The sequence below is a fragment of the Hippocampus bargibanti genome, linkage group LG07 (assembly GCF_051943395.1).
Source record: "Hippocampus bargibanti isolate YZ-2025 linkage group LG07, ASM5194339v1, whole genome shotgun sequence".
Taxonomy (NCBI): domain Eukaryota; kingdom Metazoa; phylum Chordata; class Actinopteri; order Syngnathiformes; family Syngnathidae; genus Hippocampus; species Hippocampus bargibanti.
In genome coordinates, this window is record NC_142740.1 from 6,875,347 (window position 1) to 6,891,541 (window position 16,195).

General features: G+C 35.5%; 1 protein-coding gene across 1 annotated transcript in view; it reads right to left on the bottom strand.

Moving 5' to 3' along the window:
* The window catches only part of exoc2 (exocyst complex component 2), a 67,133-nt gene extending 51,230 nt beyond the window's left edge, over nt 1-15,903 (bottom strand). The window contains exons 1-6 of the mRNA XM_089000038.1: nt 15,848-15,903; nt 5,031-5,188; nt 3,956-4,132; nt 3,729-3,855; nt 396-509; nt 156-280 (exon numbers count right to left, since the gene is read on the bottom strand). Of these exons, the coding sequence (XP_088856164.1) occupies nt 156-280; nt 396-509; nt 3,729-3,855; nt 3,956-4,132; nt 5,031-5,148 (661 nt within the window). The 5' untranslated portion in view covers nt 5,149-5,188; nt 15,848-15,903. The remainder of the gene's footprint in view (nt 1-155; nt 281-395; nt 510-3,728; nt 3,856-3,955; nt 4,133-5,030; nt 5,189-15,847) is intronic.
* Between the last annotated feature and the right edge of the window lie 292 nt (nt 15,904-16,195).

The following is a 16,195-nucleotide window of genomic DNA, read 5'->3' on the forward strand; positions in this document are numbered from 1 at the left end:
GACTGATAAGGTTCTCTCTGTATCTCTTATGAAAGATGGCACGGCATGAACAAGAAAATGATTTTGAAGCAGTGAAGGGTCAGCGGTAGCGTATTAAATGGCGAGCCACTGAGAGCGATCCAAGTGGCCATCTAAAAGGTCTGGACGGGTCTCACCTGCCAGAGCGTCCTGAGCCTCAAAGAAGGTACTGAGTCCGCCTTTGACGTAGGCCAGACTCCCCTCGTTCTTCTTGTTGGCCTGCTTCTTCAAATTGCTGGCGGCCAGCTTCAACTGCTCAAAACTAAGAAACAACAAAGAAAAATATGTTCTTTGTTCTTGTTTTTGTTTTTCCACTTCCCCATATAGTTCCCATAGCTCATCCAGGGATTAAAAATCAATCAATTAATCAATCATACCTGGAGCCCGCGTGGTTTTCAATGAGATACCAGGTGGCTGAGAAGTTTTCACTGGTGAAATCGCCACTCATTCCTGGAAATGTCATCTCAATGTCTTTCAGCGGCATATTTCCCCTTCAGAAAGCGAGACAAAAACATGCATATAGTAGAACAGCAAATCAGGGAACATTTGTAACATTTAAAAATAATAATAATAATAATAATAATAATAATAATAATAATAATAATAATAATAATAATAATAATAATGTTTATTTACAATACTACTAATAAAAATAATCAAAGAAAATGTTTCTTAATACTACTAATAATACTAATATTAATAATAATAAAAAAAAATAATAATAATCAAGGAAAACGTTCCTTAATAATACTAATACTCACAATACTACCACTACTACTAATAATAATAATAATAATAATAACAACAAGAATAATAATGATGATAATATGAATACATTTTGTATATAATAATATAAATATTAAGCATCAATTGTATTTACAATAATATCAATATTAATAATAATATATTTTATTTACAATACTACTACTACTAGTACTACCACCACTACTACTACTACTACTAATAATAATAATAATAATAATAATTATTATTATTATTATTATTATTATTAGTAATATAAATTAATGATAATAATAGTTATTATTATTACTATTATTATTAGAATCAAGGAAAATGTTTCTCAATAATACTAATAATAATACTCACACTACTACTACTACTACTACTACTACTACTAATAATAATAATAATAATAATAATAATAATAATAATAATCAAGGAAAACGTTCCTTAATAATACTAATACTCACAATACTACCACTACTACTACTAATAATAATAATAACAACAAGAATAATAATGATGATAATATGAATACATTTTGTATATAATAATATAAATATTAAGCATCAATTGTATTTATAATAATAATATCAATATTAATAATAATATATTTTATTTACAATACTACTACTACTACTACCAATAATAATAATAATAATAATAATAATAATAATAATAATAATAAAAATAATAATAATAATTATTATTATTATTATTATTGATATTATTCTAAATAAAATGTATTATTATTGGTATTTTTATTTTAAATAAAATTAATGATTATTATAATAAATAACCTTTATGATTAATATTGATATTATTTTAAATAAAATGTATTAATATTATCAGCCATATTTGTTTAATTATGATTAATATTATTATTAGTAGTAGTAGTAGTGTGAGTATTATTATTAGTATTATTGAGAAACATTTTCCTTGATTATAATAGTAATAATAATAATAATAATAATAGTAATAATAATAATAATAATAATTATTATTAATTTATATTAAAAATAATAATTGTTATTATTATTACTAATATAAATTAATAATAATAATTATTATTAATTAATAACAATTATTATTATTATTATTATTATTATTATTATTATTATTAATTTATATTAATAATAATAACAATTATTATTATTAATATAAATTAATAATAATAATAATAATTATTATTACTATTATTATTATTATTATTATTATTATTATTATTATTATTATTATTATCGAGGAAAATGTTTCTCAATAATACTAATAATAATACTCACACTACTACTACTACTACTACTAATAATAATAATAATAATAATAATAATAATAAATATTGCTGATAATATTAATACATTTATTTAAAATAATATCAATATTAATCATAAAGGTTATTTATTATAAAAATCATTAATTTTATTTAAACTAAAAATAACAATAATAATACATTTTATTTTGAATAATATCAATTTTAATAATAAGAAAAATACATTTCATTTATAATCAGAATCAGAATCAGAATCATCTTTATTGCCAAGTATGTAGAACACACAAGGAATTTGTTTCCGGTAGAACACGCTGCACTAGTATCGTTGTCAAAAAAACTGCTAAGTGGCACTATGCAGTTCCATTTTATTATTTAGACACTAGACAGTCACAAGGCAAGAACATTAAACCACTGATAAAAAATGTTCAATAATAAAAGAATCATGATTGTATTTTACAGTCAGAGCGAAGTTTAGCGTATGTGGTTACACGTGACCAAGCGTGAGGTCAGCTGGTGTGATGAGAATGTAAATGATACAAAGATAATAATAAATAAGAAAAAATATATACATATATAAATAAATAAATGGCATGTAAAAAGACAAAAATCCTGGATCTGAAATATTACCCGCGCAAGACACAATGTCATGAATGAATGAATATCGTTTATTCAAAAGCACCGGAGGGGGTCGAGGGATTTTTCCAACTGTAACCCCTAAAAATAGTTTGTGTGATTGTCACCAGGGGGCAGTGTGGTGCCAAAAAGGTACTCCAAGTTGGCGTGGGAAACCAAGTGGATGATGCTTCATTAGCATAGCTTAATCTCGACTAATGAGCCAAAGCACACACCCATTCTGTCTAAACTACACCCCCCAGATTACTATTACTATTACTAGTATTAGTATTACTATTACTATCACTATTAATATTACTATTATTACTATTACTATTACTATTACTATTACATTATTATTATCATAATCATAATGATGATGATTATTATTATTGTTGTCATTATTGTTGTCATTATTATTGTCATTATTGTCATTATTATTATTATAATTATTGTGATTATTATTATTGTCGTTATTATTATTGTCATTCTTCTTCATCTACTTATTCTTCTTCTTATTATTATTATTAGTAGTAGTAGTAGTAGTAGTAGTAGTATTGTTGTTAGTGTTGTTATTATTGTTATTATTATTATTTTTATTGTTATTATTGTGATTATTATTATTGTTGTCATTATTGTTGTCATTATTATTGTCATTATTGTCATTATTATTATTATAATTATTGTGATTATTATTATTGTCATTATTATTATTGTCATTCTTCTTCATCTACTTATTCTTCTTCTTCTTCTTATTATTATTATTATTAGTAGTAGTAGTAGTAGTAGTAGTAGTAGTAGTAGTAGTAGCAGTAGTATTATGCATTCACATGCATAATAATAATACATTTCATTTATAAGCACCTTTCAAAACTCTCAAGGACACTTTACAGTCACAGGATATTTTTTCTGCGGGTATTTTTTTGCCAGCGTTCACTCAACCCGGAAGTAACATAAAGTAAAAAATATATATAAGCAACTAAATATACGCACAAGGATGCTAGCACGCTAACCATGAGGTCAGGTGAGTTTAAAGCAAAAAAATGATATGTAACGTGTCTGCGTTTTATTAATTTTTTTCCCGTACTTGTCAATGTCGATCCCCAATGGATTGTTGGGTCGCAGGGTGAGAGGCGAAAGTCCTTTGTTGCGATCGGTCCTCATGTCGTAGTAGTTGAATTCGTCCACCCATACGGCCGACTGCTCCAAAATACCTGCCGGGCGGCAAAATTGTCATCGGTCAAATGTGATGACGTGCTGTCATTCTTCCCACTATAAAATGACCCAGTATGGGACTTGACTTGGCTGTCTTACCGATTCTCTCCGGTTTGAGCAGTTTGAAAGAAACGGTGGAGGTCCCGAGACCTCCGGATTTAGTTGTGACGATGATCTCTCCTTTGTCGTCTTTCGCCGGCCCCACGCGACATACGATCTTGCTAGCCGACATCCATTCCGCTGTTAGCAGGCAATTGTGACCACATATGGACAGACCTAAATCAAAAGTTGTTGGTGTTCAGAAAATTGTTTTGTGTTTTATATCTATTGAGCTCGCTATCTACAGGTAGCTGGCTAGCTAGCTATCTACAGGTATATAGCCATCTACAGGTTGCTATCTAGCTTGCTAGCTATCTACAGGTATCTAGCTATCTACAAGTAACCATCTAGCTAGCTAGCTATCCTCCCATTCACACATCTACCTAACTAATCATTTAATCAATCATTTTTTTTTATTTAATCGTTTATTTCTTCAGCTAATGTCTGTGTAATAGCTAATAGCTATCTGTTCACTAGCTATTAGTTATCTATTAGCTATATATTTTCTAGCTAATGGCTATCTGTTCGCTAGCTATTAGCTATCTATTCGCTAGCTAATGGCTATCTATTCGCTAGCTTATAGCTATCTGTCCGCTAGCTGACAGCTATCTGTCCGCTAGCTATTAGCTATCTGTTCGCTAGCGAATAGCTATCTGTTTTCTAGCTATTAGCTATCTGTTCGCTAGCTACTAGCTCGCTCTTAGCTATCTGTTCGCTAGCTACTAGCTCGCTATTAGCGATCTGTTTGCTAACTACTAGCTATCTGTTCACCAGCTACTAGCTAGCTATTAGCTATTTATTCGCTGGCTAGATAGCTTTCTTGCTTTTTATCCATTTGAGTTATTCCGGGTTGAGTGAACGCTGGCGCGTGTGGCTGCCGCTGCTCACCAACAGAAAATAAATTATCCTGTGACTATAAAGTGAACTTGAGAGTTTTGAAAGGCGCTTAGAAATGAAATGTATTATTATTATTATTATTATAAAAAACAAGAGAGAGGAAAGGTCAAACTGTTGCTGGAAACCTAAAACCAAAAAGGTAAAGATGACTCTGTTTTGTCGTAAATATTTTTGTCACCAATGAGATCAGCTGAACCCGTCCCCAGGTTTTCGCCGCGGATTGTAACTTTGGTCCAGGCCGCGCCCTCTTTGGGTGAGATGCCGGTGACGAGCGGGGGTGGCCGGGCTCGGGACATGTCGCTTTAGGACCAGGAGTGCAACGGGGCTCATCAAAACCTGGAGGGAGAACAAAAACCGTCAAAAACTGCATCGCGGAGAGTTAGTATACAAGAAAGACGTTCAAAGAAACGCTATGATGCACACAGCTCTTATTTATAGACCATTTAGTCATTTCTAAAAACTCAAAACTCAAAAACGTAAATACTGTCAAACCTGGTTTTTCAACCATAATCAATTCCAGAAATCTGTACGAAAACTGATTTGGTCGAAAACCAAAATAAAAACCGAGGATAATGCGTTGGTCACAATGAGACGTGACACCAGGAAGTGACGTAGAAGAAAGCGGAGGGGAGTCCAGTGGTGCATTCAGGTGTGCTCAGTTAGTTCAAAAACTGATTTGTGGTTGTTAAACCGAGGCATAAAAAAAAATGACATTTTTGGTCGAAAACTGAATTTGTCAAGGAACCGAAACGTTTAAAAACCAAGGTTTGACTGTACTTCATTTTGTGGGATGATAGACCAATGAGTACCAAAATTTCCGCATTATAAGGCCTGCAAATTGAGTTATGAATTACAATAATATTAATATGAAATACAGTAGTCTCGTTATATCGATAATCTCGGGAGTCGGAAAAAATATCGATATAACCGGACTATCGATATATCCGATCCTGCGGCATGTAAATGTTCTTCTTGCGTTCATAGAAATAGTATCGTAATAAGCAGTACAATCGATATAACCGATATCAATATAACGAGACTTTACTGTAATTACTGTAATATGTATATACTGTAATATATATATATATATATATATATAATATGTAATAAAATATGATTAATATTAATATTAATAATAACATTAATATTATTAACAATATTAGCAATATTAATATTAATATTAATAATAATATTAGCAATATTAATATTATCGATGTTGATAATAATAATAATAATGATGATAATAATAATGATGATGATGATGATGATGATGATGATAATAATAATAATAATAATAATAATAATAATAATACATTTCATTTATATGCACCTTTCAAAACTCTCAAGGGCACTTTACAGTCACAAGATAAATTTTCTGTGGGTGAGCAGCGGCAGCCACACGCGCCAGCGTTAACTCAACCCAGAATAACTCAAACAGATAGAAAGCTAGCTATCTAGCTAATTGATAGCTTACTAGGTAGCTCATACCTAGCTAGCGAGGTAGACAGTTAGCTAGCTACATAGCTAATGGATAGCAAATAGATAGATAGCTAGGTAGCCAGCTAGATAGCTAGATGGCTAGCTATATAAGTCAGTAAATATTGTTATATTGTCCATTTATTTGACAGTTTTACATAAAACAGCTAAGGAGTTTCGCATCACCCAGCTAACTCTAAGCTAGCCGTAGGCCAACGATATGCTGTTTTGCTTTTGTTTGATGTTTACTTGGACGGCAACGTTCCAATGAGCGGATTGAAGTCACATTTCCGATCACCCGTTCAGTCGCTGCTACTCATTGTCGTCGTGGCCTTAACATTTTCATCTTCTGGGTTGAGTGAACGCTGGCACGTGTGGCTGCCGCTGCTCACCCGCAGAAATAAATATCCTGTGACTGTAAAGTGTCCTTGAGAGTTTTGAAAGGCGTTTATAAATGAAATGTATTAGTATTATTAAATAAACACATGTTGTTTTTCTTGAGACACTACATACAAAAACAAGCAAAAAAAACGCCTAATTTTATATTTCTAAATATTATTCTGGCAAAAATCCATTAAAAAAATTCCACCATGCAAATTTTTAATTTTAAGTGATTGTTGAAACAAAACGGCGTCTCAATATGACTTCACATATAAGGTGCATCTTTTGAATAAAATTAAAAAAAATATCAAGGCTTTTGGGTGCGCCTTATACACCGGAAAATACGGTCATCCTAAAGCGTGAGAACAAAGAATGTAGAAAGTAGAATGAGGAGCACGCAATGGCGCAGCGGCGAGTAGTCGCGGGGGGAAAGAATGTAAACCTCATCGAAACGAATAAATAAACACCGGCTTCAACAATCATTCCGTATAAATTCATGCGAGGCAGTCAAGAAACCTCGGACTTCATTTTAGGATGGAGCCACAGGAAGGAAAAGCAAGTTTTTTTCTTAACCCAAAATCATTCAGACATTAAAAAAAATAAACACATAACTTGTTCGCTGTCATTTATTCAGTTTGGCAGCATTTCCCTTTTGTCCTTGGTAAAGAATTGAAACAAGAGCCCGAAAAATCCTACTGAACCCTCCACACCCTGCCCACCACCTTTTCCAGTGACTCCCCTAAGGCAGGCGCTACTGACCCATGCGTACCAAATCCAGCAGACATTTAAACAGCTCCTTTCCCCCATCGCCATTAACTCTCAAAACAGTCACCCAAATAGACCTGTATAGTGCCTCAATTTTTCTTATGATGATACTAGTGCAGCATGTTCTACCGGAGACAAATTCCTTGTGTGTCATACATACTTGGCAATAAAGATGATTATGATTCTGATATATATCTAAAGCACAGGAGTCAAAGTCAAGGCCCGTGGGCCAAATCAGGGCCGCGACATTATTTTATAAGGCCACCTACTGCACCCTCCGCACCCTGCCCACCACCTTTTCCAGCAACTCCGCTAAGGCAGGCGCTACTGATCCATGCGCACCAAATCCAGCAAACATTTCAACAGCTTCTTTCCTCCGTCGCCATTAACTCTCTAAACAGTCACCCAAATAGAACTGTATAGTGCCTCTTGGCAATTTTTTGATGATGATACTAGTGCAGCGTGTTCTACCGGAGACAAATTCCTTGTGTGTTCTACATACTTGGCCAATAAAGATGATTCTGATTCTTATTAGCGCTTATTTTTTTTAGTAGTGGGTGGGCTTTTTTTATGTTTCTGTGTATATCTTGCATAAAAATATACATATAGACATACAATACATATTGATTTATATAGCGCTTTAAAGGACAACCGACGTCACTTTTTTGTTTCTTAACTGACATCAGAAAAATGTTTTATCGTGTCTAAAATACCCAAAACGTGCAGGCTGATATTTTTAGTCAAATGCAAAACACCAATAAAAATGACTTAAAGTGTCACAAAACGGCCACAAAATGAGCTCGGAACTGGGCAGATTCAGAAAGCCCCGTCCCCTTGTTCGTGACGTCACGCCTGGATACTCCTTCACAAACTGCCTTGCTCCAGAATCAAAACAATGGCTTCAGAGAGTTCAGATTGGGAGAAGATGCTTTCTTGTTATGAATATGATCCAAATAGTTCTGAAGAGGAAAGCATAAATGTTTGCAATCGATTAAAGAAGTCCTTCCGGATCAATTTGAGCCGTCAGGACTCCAATGTAGCGTCCTAGAAAATGCACAAGATGGCGCCCAAGCTCCGTTTGAAATGGGCTGATTTGTCTCCTGTGAATTTGTGTCAACTAGTATCAAATAAATAGTAGTGTTGGTGCAACACACAAAGATTCACCATCGCGTTATTTATGTATTTTCTTTCTAGTTTCGTCATCAACACTGATCAACACGATGTTTTCAGACCAAACAAAGTACCCAAAATGCATTGTGTGTCGCTTTCTCGGTCAGGAGCGTTCCAGATGTGACATCACGTCTGGAATCGTCACCAACTCGAAAACAAAACTTCCGGAATATTCAGTGCGAGTCTTAAAACGTAAAATATAGCTATATTCTGTGGAATCTTTGTAAAATACGCTCGGTAGAAGTCATTTGAAGTGATTTTACAAATTATGGAATCAACTTGTCCGGGCGTCGGTTGTCCTTTAAATGTTGAAGTAGTCCTAAAACTCAATACAGTGAGACCTCAACTTACGAACTTAATTGGTTCCCAGACAGAGTGTGTAAGGTGAAAAGTGTGTATCTAAAAAAAAAAAAAAAAAATCCCATAGGAAACCATTAAAATGGGAATAATCCGTTCCCGGGTTTCCATAAAATATACTTTTCAACTAAATAAGCCTTAAAACTACACACAACATACCTTATTCTATGTATAATAAATGTGCTATTGTATTGCAATGAAAGAAATACACTGCATCGTGTCATAAAGTCACTTTATTTACATCATTTATGGCTTGATGGAATGGTGTTGGGGGTCGAAGGTCAAAGGGAATTGCTGTTTGGGAAGAGAGGCACATTACATGAGGACTGTAATTAAAGAAATAAACTGTGCTGTAAAATTAAGTTTTATTGACCTTTTTGATGGTCGTTGATGGCTTATGGAAGGAGAGTCACCTTCCATAAGGAATGTTGGTAACTTAACCTCTGGTGCTGTTCGGTCGTGTGCTTCCGCCGAACATCACTCCGCCAGCCGTGGTGGGTGTGTATTGTGAAAATAGTGCTTATCATAAGGTTTAATTTTCAGAAATTTAAAGTTTGTAAGACGAAAAGTTTGTAAGGTAAGGTGTTTGTAAGTTGAGGTCTTACTGTATTCTGTGGGTCCTGGAATTCAAGTGAAAATGACAAAAACCCTGGCACTGCAGTGGACACATTTTTCCACATCGTCTGGCAGTCAATGAGTTAAAACGTTTATTTTCCTTAGAAGTTTTCATGGAATATTTTAGCCTTAAATTTTTCAAAAATAAACACATTTTGTTTGACTTGAGACACAAAATAGAAAAACAAGCGAAAAGATGCCCAATTTTCCATTTTTTAAACATTATTCCAAAAGCGAAAAATGAGGGCAACAATCAAGAAAAAAATTCCACCTTGCAAATTTTTGATTTTAAGAGATGATTGAAATGAAACACTGTTTTATATATCGTAGCATGGACCGTGCACTACTTCTCCTACAGTGGGATGGGGGGGTTCTTATGAAAAAAAAAAAACCCTGGCACTGGAGTGGACACCTATTTGCACATCGTCTGCCAGTGAAAGAGTTATCTTTCTGGCTTTTCTACAGGAAGTACATGTGCAAGAACAAACATCCAATCAACAGACTGACAACGCGAGAAGGGCCGGCGTCCTGAAATTTGGACCGTGTGATCTGTCTCAGGCGGTATGGGGATGCATCGGCGCATGCGCGGAAGCGCCGTGCATATGCACAGTGTACATACAGCGTGCATGCATGTGTGTGGTCCGAGTGTGTGGTCCAACCTGCTGACGGGCGGGATGAGAAAAAGAGCCGCTGTGTTTACTTTATTCCAGAGGTTGTGCATGAACACGGACGGGAACACTGCCCAGACCCGTCTCTGTTACATTAGCTTGGATTCACATGATCACAGCGACACGCACATGCACACGCTCAAAGCACAAGTGAAACCACGGCACTAAATGCAAAACAGTTGAAAATTTGGGTGACTGTACACCTAATTTTTGTGCTGGAGCACCTTAGAAAAAAAAAACATGGGTGCACCGGTGCAAAACTTTAGTCTAAGGTACGGTATTATGTTAAATTGTTGAGTATTTAGAGGACAACCGACATAATTACAGTGAGACCTCAACTTACAAACACCTCAACTTACAAACTTTTTGTCTTACAAACGTCAAATTTATGAAAATTAAATCTTATAATAAGCACTATTTTCATAATACACACCCACCACGGCTGGCGGTGTGATCTTCGGCAGAAGCACACGACCGAACAGCACCAGAGGTTAAGTTACCAACAGCCCTTATGGAAGGTGACTCTCCTTCCATAAGACATCAACGACCATCAAAAAGGTAAATAAAACTTTATTTTACAGCACAGTTTATTTCTTTAATTACAGTCGTCATGTAATGCGCCTCTCTTTCCAAACAGCAATTCCCTTTGTCCTTCGACCTCCAACGCCATTCCATCAAGCCATCAATGACCATCACAAATGTAAATAAAGTGACTTTATGATACAATGCAGTGTATTTCTTTCATTAAAATACAATATCACATTTATTATATATAGAATAAGGTATGTTGTGTGTAGTTTTAAGGCTTATTTAGTTGAAAAGTATATTTTATGGAAACCAGGGAACGGATTATTCCCATTTTAATGGTTTCCTATGGGAATTTTTTTTTTGAGATACACACTTTTCGCCTTACACACTCTGTCTGGGAACCAATTAAGTTCGTAAGTTGAGGTCTCACTGTATTTTGTTTCCTAACTAACATCAGAAAAACGTTTTATAGCATCTAAAATACCCAAAACACACAGGCTGATATTTTTAGTCAAATGCAAAACACAGATAAAAATAAGTTAAAGCGTCTTTTCGAGAGTCTAGCGTGACAAGGAAAGATAACAAAGCGCCCGCGTGAACTATTCCATATCCCGACCTGAACTAGTGCCAAAAGTGCCGGTCTATTTGTTTGTAAGCCTCCAGAACTTTTCAGTTTCTGGCCCGACTTAGTGAAGTCCTCCCATTTCCAAAATGTAAATCCCAAAACAACAAACAGAAATGTAGAAAGTTATTTTTGGGAGGATTAAGACACTGGAGACAGTCGGATCTGGCGGGTGACGCGGCCAAATGAAAAATCCCAAACTATGTGCCACTTCACATCGAAACAAGTTGAAAATGTCAGAAATATTTGCCATGAAATGACTTTGTCAATCACAAACATTGCAACTCACAGGATTAATCAATATTCATTTGAGAAATTCATATTCGACTTGATCCCTGATGATCTCTACTATCTTTGTGACTGCCTTATTCCCTGTATAGGATAGTTGTCCACGTTAAGAGCTTTTTTGCAGCTTCAGCTGTTGTTAAAGGACAACCGACGTCTCCGGACAAGTTGTGTCCATAATTCGTAAAATTTCTTCAAATGACTTCTACTGAGCGTATTTTACAAAGATTCCACCGCATATAGCTAGATTTTACGTTTTAAGACTCGCACTGAATATTCCGGAAGTCTTGTTTTTGAGTTGGTGACAAGTCCGTACGTTACGTCACTGAAGGAACACCCCTGACCGAAAAAAAAAGGACACATTGTAGCAGTCCTTCATCACGTCAATGCATTTTGGTCTGAAAACGTCGTATAGGACCACAAAGAGGCAGAAGAGGGCGACAAAGCTCCATATAAGGAATTAATCAGCCTGTGGAAACGGGCTGATTAATTCTGCAATCTGCAATGGCTGATTAATTCCTTACATGGCTTTGTCGCCTTGTTCTGTCTTTTTTGGGTGCGACATTTCCCACCCGTGCGGCCTCAAAATGACACGGAGTAATTATTTAATCGATTGAAAACATGTATACTTTCTTCTTCAGAACTATTTGAATCATATTCACAACTGGATGAGTAATAAGAAAGCATCTTCTCCGAATCTGAAGCCATTGTTTTGATTCTCGAGCAAGGCAAGACGTCTTGCCGTAACACCACAAATATGGGGGCGGGACCTTCTGAAACTGGTCACTTCCGGTTTCAAATTGAAGTACTTTTTGGACACTTTAAGTCATTTTTATTGGTGTTTTGCATTTGACTAAAAATATCATACTGCGTGTTTTGGGTATTTTAGATGCTATAAAACGTTTTTCTGATGTCAGTTAGGAAACAAAAAAGTGACGTCGGTTGTCCTTTAAAGCGCTATATAAATCAATATGTATTGTATGTCTATATGTATATTTTTTATGCAAGATATACACAGAAACATACAAAAATCCCACCCAATATACATTTATCCAAATGGAGTGGCTAGCCGTGCATTTCACAGCTAGGCCTTCAGTAGTTCTCCATCTGAATCAATCCAAGCCTTCATAATGCAAGATGCTAATTTTACAGCTAATGCAAAGCGTTCGTGCTGCACCGGAAAGAAGAAAAGTCATAATTGTATGCTAATACAAATGAAATGTGGAAATTTTATGTCACGATGACGGCAAAATAGCTCGAATCAAATGAAATTGTAATTTTAAAAGAAATAAATTAGGTTATGAGAAAATTTAAAAGAAAAGCCATAGTAAGAGATGATTACATTTAACTTTAATGAATATTACTTTCTGATATCAAATGGTAATCATAGTTTACAACTTAATTCACAATATTTTTTCCCTCGCATTGTTATGACTTAGTTCTTCTAAAATCGATTTCTAACCCTGGTAACAAATGATGGCTGAAATGCGATTGGTTAAACGCTTAAAGGACAACCGACGTCACTTCTTTTGTTTTTTAACTGACAGCAGAAAAACGTTTTATAGCATCTAAAATACCCAAAACACGCAGTATGATATTTTTATTCAAATGCAAAACACCAATAAAAATGACTTCAAGTGTCCAAAATCTGCAAAAAAAAATTGAGCTGCGAATTGGGCATTTTCAGAAAGTCCCGCCCCCAGTTCGTGACATCACGCCAAGACGTCTTGCATTGCTTGTGAATCAAAACAATGGCTTCAGATTCAGAGAATATGCTTTCTTGTTCCACATCCAGTGATGAATATGATTCAAATACTTCTGAAGAGGAAAGCATACATGTTTGCAATCGATTAAAGAATTATATGTGCCATTTTGAGGCAACATTGGGGGAAAATCTCTCACCCAAAAAAAAGAGGCACAAAATGGCGACCTCCAGTGGCCACCTGCGCTTCCACAGGCTGATAAATTCCTTATATAGAGCTTGGATGCCCTCTTCTGGCGGCTTTTGGGTGCAACACGGTTCTCAGACCAAACATGTACAGCAAAAAACATTGACGTGATGGAAGGACTGCTACAATGTGTCTTTTTTCGGTCAGGGGGCGGTCCTATCGTGACGTCACGTACGGACTCGTCACCGACTCAAAAACAAAACTTCCTGAATATTCAGAGCGAGTCTTAAAACATAAAATATAGCTATATGCGGTGGAATCTTATTAAAATACGCTCAGTAGAAGTCATTTTACAAATTATGGACACAACTTGTCGGGAGACGTCGGTTGTCCTTTAAAGGACAACCGACGCCTCCGAACAAGATTCCACTGCATATAGATAGAGTAAAGTCTCGTTATATCGATATCGGATATATCGATAGTCCCGGTTATATCGATACTATTTCTATGCACGCACGGAGAAAATTACATGCAAACAGGGTCGGATATAGCGATAGTCCCGGTTATATCGATATTTTTTCGGACTCCCTTGAATATCGATATAACGAGACTTTACTGTATATTTTACGTTTTAAGACTCGCGCTGAATATTCAGGAAATCTATTTTTTGAGTCGGTGACGATACCTACCGTGATGTCACGGTAGGTATTGACACTTACCGAGAAAGCGACACACAATGCATTTTGGGTACTTTGTTTGGTCTGAAAACTTCATGTTGATGGCAAAATTAGAAGGAAAACACATAAATAATGCGATGGCGAATAGTTGTGTGTTGCACCAAGACTACTATTTGATACTAGCTGACACAAATTCCCAGCAGACAAATCAGGCAATAAACAACGGAGCTTGGGCGCCATCTTGTGCATTTTCTGGGACGCTACATTTCAGTCCAGATGCCTCAAAATGACACGGAATAATTTCTTTAATCAATTGCAAACATTTATAATTTCCTCTTCAGAACTATTGAATCATATTCATAACTGGATGAGTAACAAGAAATCATCTTCTCCGAATCTGAAGCAATTGTTTTGACTCTCGAGCAAGGCAAGACATCTTGGCGTGACGTCACGAACAAAGGGGCGGGACCTTCTGAAACTGGCCATTTCCGGTTCCATTTTGAAGTAGATTTTGGACACTTTAAGTCATTTTTATTGGTGTTTTGCGTTTGACTAAAAATACCAGCCTGCGTGTTTTGGGTATTTTAGATGCTATAAAACGTTTTTTTTTATGTCAGTTAGGAAACAATAAAATGGTGTCGGTTGTCCTTTAAATACGAAAACACACATCTGGAAGCAGCACAACAGGAGAAAGAAACGCAATGAAAAGAAAGCTGAAAGACGATTTGGAATTATTTCATATGACAAAATATAATTCACATCAGTCTGTGATTCAGATAGTTTTAGGCCAGCACAGAAGGCCTTGCAGGACCTGACGCTCCACCACTCTCCAAAACAAATAAGCAAGGCCACCCAATTTTTCAATTAGCGCTGTGGGAGGGAGGCAGGAAATGGGACATGTTTAGACCACCTCCCTCAGAAAACACGCGCACACACTCAGCTAAATACGGCTGGGCAAATATAAACACATTATAATAACCTCAATCATGCTGATGGATAATGAAATCATAATGAATAAACAGGAATATTGATTGATTCTGAAACTTGGCATTGATTCAGCCACCAAAATTCAAAGGTTAAATGTACGGCAACTTACTAGAACACTCCAAAATTGGGAAATAAAGCAATAATGGATTACAATATTGTCAATTTGAAAAACAAACAAAATCCCATCTGGTGATGCTGCGTTAATACAGCGGTTGTGTGTTGATATTTGTGATTCTCCGCACTGCTTCTGCTTTGGAGGAGCAAAAAAATGATGTCACCTCCGTCCAAAAGCAAAACGGCTTCACCCAATGTGTCGCCCAAACCACTAAAGTGTAAAAAAACGCAAACATGGACATAATCTTCGCTGCTTTCGGGCGGAGATTGATGATATTCATTGTTGACATTCATCAATGCTAAATCGAACACTGCGATTGAATTTGTCTGATCGCGGAAAAACGATCATTTTCAGGTATTTTGTGTTTCGTGTCCCCTTCAATACGTCGAAAGCGATGACCTGTCACGTGACATTAAAAAACGGCATTGTATTTCAATATTAAACGAGAAAGTGAACTTACTTTCCGGGTCGCTGCCGAGCTGTCGCTAGCGTTTCCTGTAGCCTGGTATGCTGCCGGATATCCGTTCTTAGGCCGCGCTTTCAAAATAAAAACTGGGTAAAATTAAAATAACTCGGCGTGACGTTCTTTTTAACATTGTGTACAGGAAATGTAGCGATAATGTCAAGGACAAATAACGTGGAAAAATGACAAAAGTGACGGTCATATTTTGGAAAGTGTAAACCAAAATCACATTGACGATTTATATTCGTTTTACTTTCTCGTGCTACTGGAACTACTTCACCGACAGACGCAACTTCACAGATAATATTATATATAAATTAATAGATAATATATATTATATAAATT